Source organism: Trichoderma gamsii, assembly GCF_001481775.2.
Source record: "Trichoderma gamsii strain T6085 chromosome Unknown Scaffold_18.2, whole genome shotgun sequence".
Classification (NCBI taxonomy): Eukaryota; Fungi; Ascomycota; class Sordariomycetes; order Hypocreales; family Hypocreaceae; genus Trichoderma; species Trichoderma gamsii.
Window position 1 is genome coordinate 252,299 of NW_020171355.1, and position 15,015 is coordinate 267,313.

Genomic DNA, 15,015 nt, shown 5'->3' on the forward strand with positions numbered 1-15,015 from the left:
ATTGTTGCCACAATAGCGAGAAGAGAAGTGGAAGGCTCAAAAGACAGAAAAGCCTAAATCTGTGGCGCTTACGGCAGGCAATGGATCTTCAACTGTTATCATTATCAAAGGCACCGAAAATGTGCTCGATCTGGAGGACCTTGCGGCCGGTCGGGCCTCGGAGATGTCTTCAACACACTATCTTACATTTATGTTATCACTGTTATAGTTAGTTCTGCTAATCACTTATACCGGCATCCAGCTTCATACATAGTATCTTCTTACCGTTAGTGGAATCGGCATACTACATAACATTATCGTGCCGGCTATACCCCGCCGACCTAAAGCTCTGGGAATCCACATTAAGCTGAAACAATCGAAAGTCATGCCACAATCGGAGTCAAAATCTAATACTAAAGAGATATTTGGCGAGTCAAAAGTCATGTGGTCGCTGATAGAGTTGGAGATGAAATATCCGGGCTGGGGTAAAGCACTGAGAGATGAATTCTTTCCGGGAGAACTATGGGAGGAAGAGAAGAAATGGTGGGACTGCAATGAGGATAATGAGACTGAAAGAGAGCGTAAAAGACGTGAAATAATAATTGGTATGAAAGGAAACACGAGGAAACGAAGAGGAAGAAAAAGAAAGTGAAGGAGGGGGGCACAAGGAAAAGGGAAAGAAGACTGGACAATGGTGTTTGTGAACGCCCGCAAGGTTCTTTCAAATCGCCCGAATAGGATGCATCTCGAGCCGGGGGTATCATAGTGACAGATTCCGAGTCTTTATTCATAAGAGTTCTTCGAGCAGTTTATGACTCCACAGCCCGGCTAGATATTTGGTATTTCTCCATGCATGCTGAAATGTTTAGGGTCATCGCAGTTGTGCACTACATCTATCTACATGGCTAAAGATAAATCAGAAGTCTGTTTCAATCTGGCTTCTATTTGTTCCACTATGAGTTCCGGTGAGTTTGGGTGATGGTCTATGAAGAGGCAGCCTAGATTATACTATGCACTCCTTTGGAAGCATGCTTTTGCCAACAAGAACTTCATGGTTCCCTGCCCCTCCTACCATAAAGAATAAGTAGCCTAAGAAAGATTCAAATGCATGAGGCTTTACGCTTATGCTGATTTGATCAACTGATTTCAAGACTGATCGGCTCACTAAGCCCGGTATTTCCTTAATCGCCTGCATCCCTACAACAGTGAACATGACCAAGTCGAGATGCTTTGATATCTCGACTGCACAAGATATTGTGGTTCCACAAATGAGACAGATAAGAAACATCTTCAGCTCTTGCTGGAAAACCTTCCCTTCGAGCTGGAGCTTCTCTGTGTTCACATTTCCATGGCGTACAAGCTTGCCGATAGGCGCTATAACTTTGGCTGTATCACGATAGATCGGATCAGACCTGTATTGGTTCAATGCTGATTCTGCAAACCGTATTGCTAAAAACCGATGTAGGATGTTTCGCTCGTCATTGAGTTGCCGGTCAGATCCTAAGAAAGGACCCGACGGCGGTGATAAGCTGACATGCAGGACAAGATTTGTATTTCTTTCGCAAATCGTAATCAGTTTTTCCAGCTCCTCTTCGTTTCGGATATTCATGGGACAAATTTGAACACTAGGTTTGCTATCTGCATTTCCTTCCGCGCCAAAATCAAGGCCGCTGAATGTTGTTTGCCTCTCTACCAGGAATTCATTCGTCATCATCAATATGGGATCGAGAGCCTCGGTTACATCCGTCGGATTATCCAAAGCCCAAGGTTGTTCAGAATCGCTGGGCATTGTAGTCACCAAACTCTTGGGAATTTTGGGCAAGAGTTTGAATCCATTGCTCGTATCGCCTCCGAATTGCTCACAAGCATCCTCCAGTAGCTGGCTGAAAGACAAGCGTCGGGGATTTTGCGGCGCTCGGTATCCTTCTATATCTGGGAAAACAGCGAGGACATAATCCCGTGGCTTTGCCGTCATTCGTCCACTTCTCCACGCCTCCATAATCGGCATGTAATTGCCCACGGGGCCGATTTTGCCACCATACTGCGAAACGCTAAATTGCCTCTTGTATAGGAGGTCAAGATAAGCATTCATGCTTGCATCCCCTTTGTCTGAGAAGATTCCATGATATGCCAGCTTATCATAGATGAAGCTTAATGCGGCTTCTCGTTTGGCAATGGCCTTTCTTTCCATTTTATAACGCTCCAAAGGAGGCAGGACAGTCGTTAGACGAGCGCAGACTGTTTTATTGAGAAAGATCATCTTCAGATTCATAGCATAAAGACCTTCCTGTCGGGTCCATAAGCGATCAAACCAGGGATCCATTAGCGAAAGATTGGCACATTTCCTCGCGTGACTGGCTTCCTCAATTTTGAAAACTTGGTTGTCAACAAGGCCTTCGTGAGCGGCTTGCTCTGCACTGCTTGCCCATTGTTGGCAGACAGGTGACTCTATAAGCACGATGACAACGCGACTCGATTTATAAATTATCGGAATTGCCATGAGTTGAGAAGAGATACTAATTGGAGACTCAGCCCTTTGGTCAATGCAAAACAGGTCCATCCAGAACCAGTCATGGCCACAGATGTCTGGCCTTTTTAGTATGTTCAGAATGTCTGTCTTTCCGGGACTTAGTTGGACTGGTCCTATTCCAGAGATATTATGTGTTTGAATGGTAGACGGGTCTCCCCAAACGTGAGAAATGGCGACATAAAATTCTTCGGTTGTAGACGCCTGCTTCCGCTCAACGTACAGGGTTCCATCATCTCGTTCGCGGATGCGAGCCAGATAGATGCTCATTGCGGCCGTTTCAATTGTGAATTGAAGCTGTTTGACTCGACTTTTTCTTTCAATACTGACTGAATCATGTAACCGCTGTTAGATAATTATGTTTCCTCATCAAATATTGTTTAAAGACGGTGCATTATGGAGAATAACATGAGGCAGCTGATGAAGCATACCAAGTATTTTCCAACACTCAGAGCCTGCGTAAGAAAAATATAACGTAGATAATGGAGCACAGATTCTCCCTGTAAAGTTTTCTACGAACTTTTGGCATCGCCGGGGCCACCAATTTATATGGGAGAAGTATGGTTTGTGATTCTGAGGTTGAGGCCGCACTGCAGCTGCGGCCCAATCCAAGCCTTGTGTACCTAGGTACCTAGTGGATGGGACAGAGTACATGTACATGTACTTCCAAAAAGTACCTATATCTTTTAGCAATAGCGCGCGGACGGTGTGCATTATGAAAATGCTTGATGTAGATGATACTTTGTTTCAACAGGTTAATTTAGGCTACATTTGTGCCTACCTGTATTGGGTTGTATTTGCAGTCATCTATCATCAATACATATGCTCGTTGACGTGTCATATTACAGATGGCTTGTCCTGCTTGCGGGGCTTTTACACGACAGGACAGAAAGCGAGATGTTTCTCCGCCTATGACACTCATCCGTAGTGCCACAGATGAGGCGATGGGGCGAGGAGAATTTACCGCATCTGCTAGCCCTTGCAGATTCATTCTCAATTTCGATAATAATATGCCGCAGTAAACTATTGATTCATCACAGCCATCCTAGCCGGGGCAGGATTTGATCCAGGGTATATGTATGTTCTGTGTCATGGCCAAGCCCATCCCCCATGGGCCGTTTCTACGACCCGTGCCACCACTTGACACTCGATGTGTTTATGAAGAATGAGCTGTCATATAAAGTCTTACTATCTCACAGGTACTTTCATATTAACGCGCCGAATGATATCTACTATACTTCTACTCTTTTTGGCTACAATTGGTGCTGCTGGGCAAAAGGTCTCGTTAGCGATGGAAGAATTCTTACGTTCCCCCGTGACCTTGCTCCAAAAACTTCATCAAGCAAAAGGTTGAAGAGCACGTATTGGCCAACCCCGTCATAAACGAAGATGATATGGATACCGCAGAGAACTTTCGTAGTTTAGAGGAACGCATATTAAGAACCTTTTCGTATCCCGTTAATATAGACTCAAGTAATATAAGGCCAGGGTGTATTGAAACCTAAATAACCGTTACACTGATAAATATGCTAGAGTCGCGATAGCACTATCTTGAGATACATATTCTGGAGGAGGTAGGGTCGCCCAACTATTTGGTGGTAAAAGGCTACATGTAGGTTATAATGAATATATATTCCGTATACTCATATTAATATTGTTATAATTACTTTTTTAAACAATTACATGGGGTTATTTCTGCTCCAGAAGATCCTCCTATTTGTAAATGGCTTCTCTTTGCCTTCCCTGTGTTAAGGTTAAACACAAAACAATGTCCAATTCTTTCCCAAAGGCCAGACTCAGACCTCCGAAGTTGATAAGCTTCGGGGCCCCCAAATGCCGCATTTTGCCTCACAATCATAGTTCTGTATCCTACCACCATAACGTGGGTTGTACTAACGTGCAATGAACTAAGAGTGAATGTTTCTCCGAGGTTGTTGGAGACGGATGGTTTGCCATATGCGTCGCAATGAACTTCATAAATCTCTGTACACACCAAATCCCCATTGGCAGAAGGTACCGCAGGTGTTAATATTTTGATATCGAAAGTTGAGATATAATCGTTAGTGAGAATATAAGGCTTCAAATCAACGTGTTGTCCTTCAACCACATACTCAGGAGTTTGATGAGGATGGTGTCGTGGGATCATGGGGAACAACCCCTGTTAGGGACTAAACGGGAGGTCATGCCCAATATCTAGCCATGAAGGCAGCGCTGACGTTTTGCGTGCAAGTTCTACTATAAGATCGCCCATATTTCTGTTATAATCAACCTCAAGGTGAACATCAAGTAGATGCATAATACTGAAAACCATATCCTGAGGATACTTGGAAGTCCGCGACCATATACTCCGCCAGATGCCAGCTTGTCTCATTGCTGGCGATTCGGCAAGCAAAATGGCTCCCAAAGCTGAGAGGGCTGGACCACGGCCAAGGCAATTGACAGTCCATTGTATGGTATCAATAGGCTCATTTGTATCTTTCTTGAACTTCGTGATCCTGATATTGGCATATGTGGAGTGAAACAGATCACGAATTTCCATGATTCCAAGTTCACCGTCAACTTGGTCAATGGGAGGAAACCACCCCGGTGACATACTAGATGCTGACCAATGCATCTCGTCAGTTATTTTCGGCCTGCCATCCAAACCCAGTACATATGTTTTGGGGCAGAGCGTTGCCCCTTGAAGGGTCCAGGCTCGGGTAATCCATGGAGCCTCAAGCTCGATGGCTTGTGCAGCTGAAACGCCTCCAGGCATAATAATAACCGCAGCGGCTTTCTCGTACAAGTATCCCATCTGTTGGACTTGTAGCTTCTTATCAGATGCAGATGTTTGGTTAAGGCAAATGAAATCTAGCCATAGCAGTTCATATTTCAGATGTTGGGCTGCAAGCGCTGCCTGTTGTAGGCCATGCCAGCTGATAGTATGCGGCGAATCTTGGCCAATCTCAATATCGAGTTGTCGGTTCGCATTTTGTGAAATTCTTGTAACCTCGGCAGAGGGTGTCCAAGAGTGTGATATCGCGACGTAGCTAGGAAACGCCTCAGACTTCTCATTCCAGTCCACTTCTCTCCATTCTGAAAGACTGATCCTGGCGTCGCCGCAAGAAAGAAGACTGCTCACGCTGAACAATCTCAAGGCTCCATCAACATAATTGGATCCATAGGTCCAGCGCCTTTGATCCGATTCACGTAAGGTATGGATTGCGATACTAGACATGGCTCTCTACTTGGCTTTGACCCTCTTTTTATTCAAATAGTATTCATATGCCGATTAATGTGAGCTGAAGAAATGCCTAGTAGATTGTATGATCATGAAGCGAAAATGAAAGAGGGGAAACCGCAGCAACCTACCTACCTAGCTAATCCACAATGCTGTACCTTGTGACTTTGCTCCACTCAGATGCGACTTGTCCAGCCTCATCAATAACACACCGAAGAGTTCTATGATAGGTTCATAAATGCCTCTGTGGATCTGTTGCGGCCCCCAACGTATGTGCCAAGAATGAGACAGCAGGCCTAGGAAGCTTAGGTTGCCAGTCAAGTTGTACTAAGCCTTCATGTATTTATGCCCAAAAATCCGTGTCAAGTTAGACACTGCATCAGGCGGTTGTAAGATATCTAACCAGCCAAACAAAACATCTAAAATAAAAAGCTACTGATTTACTATAGCTGTCATAGTCGAGAAAGGGTTAAGCAAAGCATATGCCCTATCTTACCCAAGAGGATAGATCTTATATGTGTTAGGAAATATTAATAAAAGAGCTGTTACATGAAGGCAGCCAATAAGCCTTTCGAGCAAAGTGTTGACAATATTTCAGCAAGCTTTACGAATGTTATATGATGTAGACAAATTTTTGGAAGCCGTCTATTGACATCCACCGAGAATAGTCCTAGAAGCAACCCCACCCGTAAACACTCTCCTGGAGCTTCGAGCAAGGGCCGATGGTTGAATTCCTCGTAGAACGGGGCGCGGACATCGACCCCCGAGATGTATCGGGAAACACACCATTGCATCACGCGGCAGTAGGTGGAAAGGAAGACATGGTCAGATTGCTATTGAAACATGGCGCCGAGGTCGATTCCTCCACGTATGATTTTGCTACACCATTAATGGTAGCCGCAGGCAAGGGCCGAAATAAAATCATCGAGATGCTACTTGGCTCGGGGGCTCAGTTAGAACCCCGAGATAGTTCAGGCCGAACTCCCTTTTCCTGGGCTGCAGGGAATGGACATGAAGCGACGGTAGAATTACTGCTTGGAAGAGGCGCTGAACTGGAATCTTGCGATCAATTAAACAGAACCCCTTTCTCATGGGCCGCGGAAAACGGCCAGCTGGGAACTATGCTACTCCTGCTGGAGAAAGGTGCCCAAAGGAATTCCAGAGACAGCGACTCAAGAACGCCGTATTTATATGCTGCAAAGGGAGGACATTTACAAGTAGTCCGAGAGCTGATAGAAAAGGGGGTTGAGGTGGAATACAAAGACAATAACAACTCAACGGCGCTTGATCTGGCCGCAATTAATGGCCACGAGGCAGTGGTTCAGCTGCTACTCAAAAATGGAGCCCAAGCAGATGGTCACGGTACAGCTCTTACTCCACTGTTGCATGCTATTGAACACGGACACTACGCCGTAGTCCAGCAGCTACTCGAACACGGAGCCCAAGTAGATGGTCACGATGCAGGTTTTACTCCACTGTTGAGTGCTATTGAACACGGACACTACGCCGTGGCAAAACTGCTTCTCAGCAAAGGTGCCTCGCTGGAATCCAAGGATTCTTATTTTGGTCGAGAAGTGCTGTCATGGGTTGCCGGAAATCCCCTCACTAATCAAACAATCATGTATACAAAGTTCGCGTATCCCGACTCTGATAGGTATTCATTTGACTACAAGGTGCCTCCTGAAGAACATCTGGAAATTTTAGTCCGGTTACTGCTTGATCAAGGCGCCAAACCAAATTCGCGGGACAATACGGGCCGAATGCCAGTGTCGTGGGCCGCTCAAAATGGAAGAAAGAAAATGCTCGAGATGCTGTTGGATAAAACCTCCGATGTAGAGTGCGGCGATGATAACGACCGCACGCTCATATCCTGGGCTGCCGAAGGTGGACAAGCTGCTATCATCAAGCTACTACTTGCGAGAAATGCCAAGCTAGATTCGAGAGATAAATTTGGCCGAACACCACTCTCTCATGCTACTTCACAGGATGGATGGGGACCAATCGTGGAGTTGATGCTTGACCATGGAGCTGAATTTGATTCACGCGACAATTCGGGCCGAACCCCCCTTTCTTGGGCCGCGAACAACATTACTCAATCGTCAGCACAGATGGTTATTAGCAAGGGAGCTGATATAGAGTCTGAGGATGGCTCAGGATGGACACCTTTATTCTGGGCCGTAAAACATGAACAGGACTCTTCTGTGCGTTTCTTTCTGGAAAAGGGTGCTTCTTGGAAAGACCGTGAGGATAGTTCAGGTCATGGTCTATTAACCTATGTCTCCAAGTGTACAAAAAGTACAAGTCGGGAACTGTTTCCATAGGTAATGAAGATACAATAAGTGTGCTAAGGTGGTGCACTGTAACGCATTCGGATACTTTTGACATATAATTGTTGTTCAGGCCTTTATAAGTAAACCATTTATCTGCATATGCCAATCCATCCACCGCAATTGGATATTTCATTTCCTCTATTTACGACAACGGCTAGATAGGTACAGATACATGAGGTAGGTACCTAACAAGAGCTAAATTTCTCATATAGTATTCGTATAATCATTTATATGCTTGATTGCACGAATATCTAGCACATACGACCATAGGTAGTGGAAAATTCGGGGTCCCGTCAAGTTCTATAATGCGGTTCAATGTCTTCTGTTTCTAGCGCCCATGGCTTCTGAAATCGGAATTACACGGCTCCTATTTCTAAATTAACTAAACCAACAGTTTAAATACGTACCTATTATAGCAACACATAACTATATCGTTGTTAACAGTATTAATTTAATTAACTACCTTTTTTTTTTTAAGTCTGATATCAGTTAACCACTAAACAAGGAACCTTTACTATTCACACTACCTCTGAGATACCCTTGCTACATCCGCCTCCCCTTAACGCTACATGTCTCCTTTTAAAGAATTAATTCTGTTAGTATGAAGGCTACACAAGGTTTTCCTTTTTATTATATGCATGATAACCTTTTTTTAGTTAATCCCTTAGGAATCTGCCTGAACCCTCACAAACTTATTAGTGTGGGATGCGTGTAATGGTTGATCCTGGCTATAGCTAACATTGAGAGCTATTAGCAATTCTAACTTGATTACGGTCGCAAATCTCAACTAACGCAGGACTGGGTTCTGAGGCAACAAGTCATAATTAGGATCCTCACACTTAAACTCCATCCTTGCGATTTCCTGCGGAGTTTCAAATTCATTGACCCAATTTGGCCTAAAAGAGTAAATTCTCTGTCCGTATCATCCATGTGTCCCGAGACTGATGATGGTGTGGAAGGAAAAGGATGGAATAACCTACGATTCTAAAGACGGGCTCCCTAGGTGATCTTCGAGCGCGCTCAAGAGGCACATGCTCCTTTCGTAGATCAACTTTGCCGTAGTGTGGAAGGCAGATGGCCGTTTCAAGATGTTTACGCAGGAGAGTACAACTGGCCAACATTGGATCGGTTATGATCACATTGTCTGGTGGTGAAGAAGGCTGACATAGACACAGTGTGCCGGAGACCCTCCGCCAGACCACTAACTCTGGCTTATCTTGCTTACTGACCGGACAGGCCACAATATGTGTGGTGTACAATATGTATGGTGTAGCCAGGTATGGAGCATGATGAAGCTCGTGCGGGACGGCGTAGAAAGCTGGCGGTAGAGGTTTCTCACATTTGACGAGTAGCTCTCGGGCAAGGAGCGAGAGAAGTTGGCTAGCTCTATCTCAAAGTCTACGGCCAAGTCCCGAAATGCGCCTCCGATGCCGCCCGCCATAACAGGGGCGTACGCTTTCGTGAGCGGCATCCTGCAGGGAATTAATAGCTTGTTATGAGTATAGGCACGAACATGTCAGTGTCTGTAGAACACTCACTCGTGGATCATGCGGCGTATGTCGAGGATGCGGATCAGATATGCATAAATTCACTGGTCTTGGTTTTCTCCATGCTTGCGAGACTCCTGGAGTGTACACACACTGGTAGACAGTTCGGCATCAAAACGATCTCTTGTCGTAAGGTGGACTCAGGTGGATGCTGTCGGTTGGGCAGCAAGACAACTCAGCTCGTCCGCCGCAGTTGAGCGCGTCGAGCATCCAGAGAGCCCAGATCAAGCGCCGTCGCCATTCCTATGCAGTCCGAGTCACGGCCGGGTCCTCGTGATTCATGACCATGACATAGGCCGGCGTCGCGGTGAAGGAAGCCAAGCCCATGAGCTTGCAGAACCGCCGGGAAGCCCCGTGACCAAAGGCTATCAGGATAAGGGCGGAGACGTCGGTCCGCATGATATGCATCTCGGCCACTTCAGTCCATTATGCAAGGAGACAGATCCCTGCGCCTATATGAATCCTTTAAAGCAGATGGGTTTCTAAACTCCAGTGTCGCAACCATGGATTCTTCGAAAAATCTGACGAGTTGACGTAGGAAGGCCCCTGGCTCAGCTCCAGGGCCACAAGCTTTAGGGTCGCTCTGAGCTAGGCCGTCTAGTAGGATAGGGTTCTCCCCGATAGCTATTTCCATTTCTGCAATTTTCGCTTCAAGCCTCGTTGCCTCATCTAGCCCAAGATCTTTGTAAACTTTGGCCGTTCTCATCTCAAGCAAGAACACAAGGACATCTGACTGGTGTCGCTTCTTCGCTACCGTCATCGGCGTGTCAAAATGCGGCGCACTGCCGCAAAGAGCGTCCATATTTGCGCCATAGCGGACAAGGACCTTAACAGTTTCTAAGTCGCCTTTCTCTGCTGCCGCAAAAAGTGCGGTGTGGTTGACGGTAGTGTGTCTAGGTTCCGGGGCTGGCGAATCTAATCCAGCAGTGAATACCCGCTCGATGATTTTTGTTACCTCCTCTATAGTCAGGCCGGATATCTCGACGGCGGATATCGAGCGCGGGTCCGCCATTCGTCTATTGATATTGAATGCAGCAGGAAATTTGTTAGGAGCTCTGGGAAATTGGAGACGGGTTTAGAAGGTTTGTGGATGTTCGCAGTGCCAGGAGATGGCTCCCAACTCTTAATAGCCAGAGATCGCAGGAAACTGGCCTAATGATCTAGGTCGTCTTGCCCAAGGCCTCGTTGGGCTGAGTCGTAGGGTTCGCACTTAGAATAAAAGTCTGAGGCCGGGTATCAGTGACAGGAGCCTCCGTGATGGGATTTCCTGTCTAGGTAGGATGACGGTTGGGGGGATAGAGTGGTGGGAGCTGTTGGGTAACGAGGATAAGATATAGAAGATTGTGCAATATATAAGCAGGGATTAGGGTTAAATAGGATTTAGGGTGTTGGCCAATCTAGATACGTAGTACTAGGATCGTGAGTAGTATTTTGGTGTGGTCGCAAGAAATAAATGTTTTTTCCAACTAACTGTGGGCAGGTCCCTATTTATCCCTGGCTATGCATGTCAGGAAGGTTCGCACAAGTTCCCACTATCAGGTGATGATGAATTGGAGTAGGTCTAGAGCCACCAACGAAAGTTCAGTGAGAGATGTAGGGTGGGCCGAAAATGAGGGGTACCTGTAGGAATGAGGGGTACCTGTAGGAATGAGGGGGGAGATTACACGCCTTAGGGCATTCTCAGCTGCTCCGCTAATCACCAAAATTCCACGTAACTAGCCTAGTACATAAGCCCCGGCCCGATCCCTTATATGGGGCCTCCTTTCGTAGCTCAATTTGACCATCTCTTCTGCCCATACCCTTTGTTGCACACCTCGTCTTTCGAGATATGTTAGATTGACTCCTGTGTGGCCTCTGATACAGTATGACGATAACTCTGCCTTGGTCAGAATCGGTGGATTACATAAATAACCCTCAGAGGAAAAGAGGGGTCAGAGTTAGATCCTTAGTCAATAACATCATCGGTTTCTTGGTCCACACTCGTGAGTTGCCGGCTCGTCCTGCGAGAGCTGTCTCAGTGCCCCTTCTGCCGATCCTGCGCTAGCTCTCACGCCTGCAGACCTCTCTCCGCCAGCCCCTCCATCATCATTGCCAGGATTCCCATATACCACTTCTGCAACTACAGGTTCAGCAGCGACTGTCCTCCCGCCCCGACATTGACGGTCATGTCGGCCCTTACATTCACCAGTAGCCCCGATGCTACTCATCTGCCCTCCTCGCCGCGTCGTGCGGCGGCGTCCTCTTGTCGCTGGTCATGGCGTCGACGTCCGCGCCGTGTGCGAGGAGTACCGAGACACACTCCGGGTGGCTGTGTCGTGCGGCGATGTGAAGCGGCGTCCCGCCGAGCATATCAGCGGCATTGGCGTCAGCTCCGCGCTGCAGCAGGAGGCGCAGGGAGTTCGGGGACCCTTTAAGGGCGGTGATATGCGCCAGCGTGATGTCGTCCTCCGTCTTCTCCTTGGGATCTGCGCCAGCGTCGAGGAGGAGCCGGAGGATCTCGGGCTCTTCTGGGCTGTGGCAGGCGGCTGCTTGGACAATGGGGCGGAAAAGTTGTCCGCCTCGCTCTGTCGCAAGATTGACGTCCGCGTTATGAGCTAAGAGAAGCTCTACTGCCCGTTTGCATCGGGTCTCGATAGCTAGGATCAGAGGCGTGGTGTCGCCGTGGGAGAGTGATGAGATGCGGTTTACATCTGTGAGGCTTTCTTCGAGGAGGGCCTTAAGGACAGCCTCGCACCGGTCATCTAGCTTGTTCATCTGCTGAATCGCAAACAGAAGTGGTGTCCAGCCGTCAGCAGCGGCGATGTTCGGGTCGATCCCTTTTCGGAGCAGAGGGGCAACAGCTAGAGTGGGATCGTGGCCGGCTATGACGGCGAGATGGAGGGGTGTGTTCCCGTTCCCGTCTGCTAACTGGGGATTCGCTCCAAGATCCAGGAGCAGGGATACCGGAGGAGGAAACGGCCTCTCCATTGCCGCTATGTGAAGTGGCGTTTGGCCTTCGTTGTCTTTAGCGTCCAGCTGGGCACCGTGCCTAACTAGATTCCGGATCACCTCTACGTGTCCGTAGTCCACTGCAGTATGCAGAGGAATCCGATTATCATTTGCTCGTGCATTTGGATCCGCTTTCCCGTCAAGCAGTATGGTTGCCACGCCATTGGTACCGTAGAGGCTGGACACATGAAGCGGAACCCAGCCCTTGCTGTCCCGGACCTCGGTGTTGGCCTTCCACTTGAGCAAGAGGGCGGCCATGGCCTCGTTACCGCTGCGGCTCACGGCATGAAGTGCCGCCCACGAGACGGAGCACTCGATATTAGGATCTGCTCCTGCCTCGAGTAGAAGGGCAGCGGCTTCGAGGTGATCGTGGCAAACGGCAGCGAAGAGTGCCGTTTCTCCTAGCCCGTCTCTGACGTTGACGTTGACCCTAGGCTGCCGACCAAGACCCTCTAGGCGGGATATATCTCCACGCACGGCGGCGTTGACGATGGGTTCATTCTGTACGAACCGTCTTGCCATGTCCATCATGGCGATAGCGGCTTGGTGGGAAGGAACCTCAGATCCCCTCCCCTCGTCAGTTGTTCCCGCAGGTTCATCGTCCTCAAAATCAGAGTCTTCCGCCATGACGGCACGCAGTAGTGCTAGGCGATCAGCGGCAGAGAGGTTGGCCAGAGGGTCGTCGGTTAAAGCGTCCATCTTGTCGAGAGCGAGCAGTCCTTATTGAGATGTTGAACGTTACATCAAGTTTGGCGAGGTCGGCCTTCGATGTTGAACTCGGTGAGTTGATATTGGGAGCAACGATCAATGATGTTTCCTTTATCACAAGCCAATAATACCTGATTCCCAAACTGCGCCATGAACGCCACTAGAGTGGGGAGCTGAACACTAGTTGCAGATCGAGACCCTGGGATGTCGTCAACACGGACGCTACGGAGCTAGATGACATGCATATGCGTTCACCCCCACAACTTTATTAAATCAAGCGAGATTGCGGGGTGGGAGGGCCGATGCGCTCTGCGGACTGTAGCTTACGTGAATGCTGGGCAAACATTGCGCCTTGGCAGTTTTGATTGTGTCGATAGCTGCAATCTCCTGGCAATCTTTGTCGGGAGGCCTGCCACCTTGACCCTCGGACAGGTTTCGGTTGGTGCAGGCATCTGAGAGATCGGAATGGCAATGGATACCATAAGCCTTCCGGACTTCCTCGAGATTCGCCATGTTAGCTTGTCCTTACGATCACAAGTTTGGGGTATTGTGTGCTAGCTGGTGTTCTAGGGATGACCAAGCGACGCCTAGCTGTCTTTGTTTCGACTTGACCGTTTTGTATGACTTTATTGGCATGACCAATCGGGTGTGCTCTATATTGTGATGATGAGGGATAGCGCCCCAGTATCTGCGATTTTGACTCCGCGAGGTTCTATAGGCTGGCCATTTCCGTGACCAATACTTGACGGTGCTTTCTGAAGGTATTTGCTCGGGTCTGTGGCTTACTCTCGGTGATCGGTGGGCCAGGTCTCGTCTGTACATCCCTACAAACACACGTACAAGAGGAATCGGGACGGTAGCCCACCATAAGCATTATCACTTTAGCGTATGCATCATCATTGCCAGCGCATTATAACATCTGGAGTCTCAAGATTAATGATCGTATGCTTGCAAACTGATACTACAGAATGCGTGTGGTCATTGGACGACACCCTCCTGTATCAATCCATGGGAAATACGCATAGAGCAGCTGGCAAAGAGTAGGTAACCCCCTAGTTCTTTGATGGCGCTCTGACTTGGCGCAGATCCTACAGTCATTTCACTAAGCCCTATCACTATTGGAGCATCAAACAATAGCTGGTCAACGATATCAATGCATTATCACAAGCAAGACTCTCTAGATAGCAAACGTAGATCAATAGAATCGTAAAAGTCGAATCAGTCATCTTACGGAGTGCCAGGCGTTGGCAAGCTCTGGTTGTTGAGACCCTAAGGTTTTCCATCCAATGTCCGGCCTTTCAGGCATATGGTTTTACCCTTAGAGGTTATAATTGGAGATGTCCTGCAGGCCTAGTTTCCCAGATAGGACAGTGTATAATAATAATAATAATAATAATAATAATAATAATAATAATAATAATAATAATAATAGTAATAATAATAGTAGTAGTAGTAGTAGTAGTAGTAGTAGTAGTAGTAGTAGTAGTAGTAGTAGTAGTAGTAGTAGTAGTAGTAGTAGTAGTAGTAGTAGTAGTAGTAATATTATTAATTGCCTGAGGAACTTCTAACTTGTGTAGAACTTGCCATAAGTTGCGTCCACTTCAATTCCTTTGTCCATAATATAACTAGTTTTGATTCCTCAAAGTGCTTTTTCTTAGTTCTCTCTGTGATGCTCCGCTGATGAAATTCATCACGGCCATGGAGAACCCAGAAATA

The 15,015-nt window shown here is 47.4% G+C and overlaps 5 protein-coding genes across 5 annotated transcripts; 1 reads left to right on the plus strand and 4 right to left on the minus strand.

The window, feature by feature from the left end:
• Positions 1-982: 982 nt before the first annotated feature.
• Positions 983-2,776, minus strand: TGAM01_v205684 (hypothetical protein; the record flags this gene model as incomplete). Its single annotated transcript, XM_018810443.1, has 1 exon — positions 983-2,776. The coding sequence occupies one exon, from the start codon at positions 2,774-2,776 to the stop codon at positions 983-985; it is 1,794 nt and encodes a 597-aa protein (XP_018656336.1).
• Positions 2,777-4,667: 1,891 nt separating this feature from the next.
• TGAM01_v205685 (hypothetical protein) lies at positions 4,668-5,723 on the minus strand (the record flags this gene model as incomplete). The annotated part of the gene is made up of 1 exon (XM_018810442.1): positions 4,668-5,723. One exon carries the CDS (start codon positions 5,721-5,723, stop codon positions 4,668-4,670), a length of 1,056 nt encoding a protein of 351 aa, XP_018656335.1.
• Positions 5,724-6,547: 824 nt separating this feature from the next.
• TGAM01_v205686 (hypothetical protein) lies at positions 6,548-8,047 on the plus strand (the record flags this gene model as incomplete). The annotated part of the gene is made up of 1 exon (XM_018810441.1): positions 6,548-8,047. The coding sequence occupies one exon, from the start codon at positions 6,548-6,550 to the stop codon at positions 8,045-8,047; it is 1,500 nt and encodes a 499-aa protein (XP_018656334.1).
• Positions 8,048-10,021: 1,974 nt separating this feature from the next.
• TGAM01_v205687 (hypothetical protein) lies at positions 10,022-10,615 on the minus strand (the record flags this gene model as incomplete). Its single annotated transcript, XM_018810440.1, has 1 exon — positions 10,022-10,615. The coding sequence occupies one exon, from the start codon at positions 10,613-10,615 to the stop codon at positions 10,022-10,024; it is 594 nt and encodes a 197-aa protein (XP_018656333.1).
• A 1,187-nt stretch (positions 10,616-11,802) lies between these two features.
• On the minus strand, positions 11,803-13,290 carry TGAM01_v205688 (hypothetical protein; the record flags this gene model as incomplete). The annotated part of the gene is made up of 1 exon (XM_018810439.1): positions 11,803-13,290. One exon carries the CDS (start codon positions 13,288-13,290, stop codon positions 11,803-11,805), a length of 1,488 nt encoding a protein of 495 aa, XP_018656332.1.
• Positions 13,291-15,015: the final 1,725 nt, after the last annotated feature.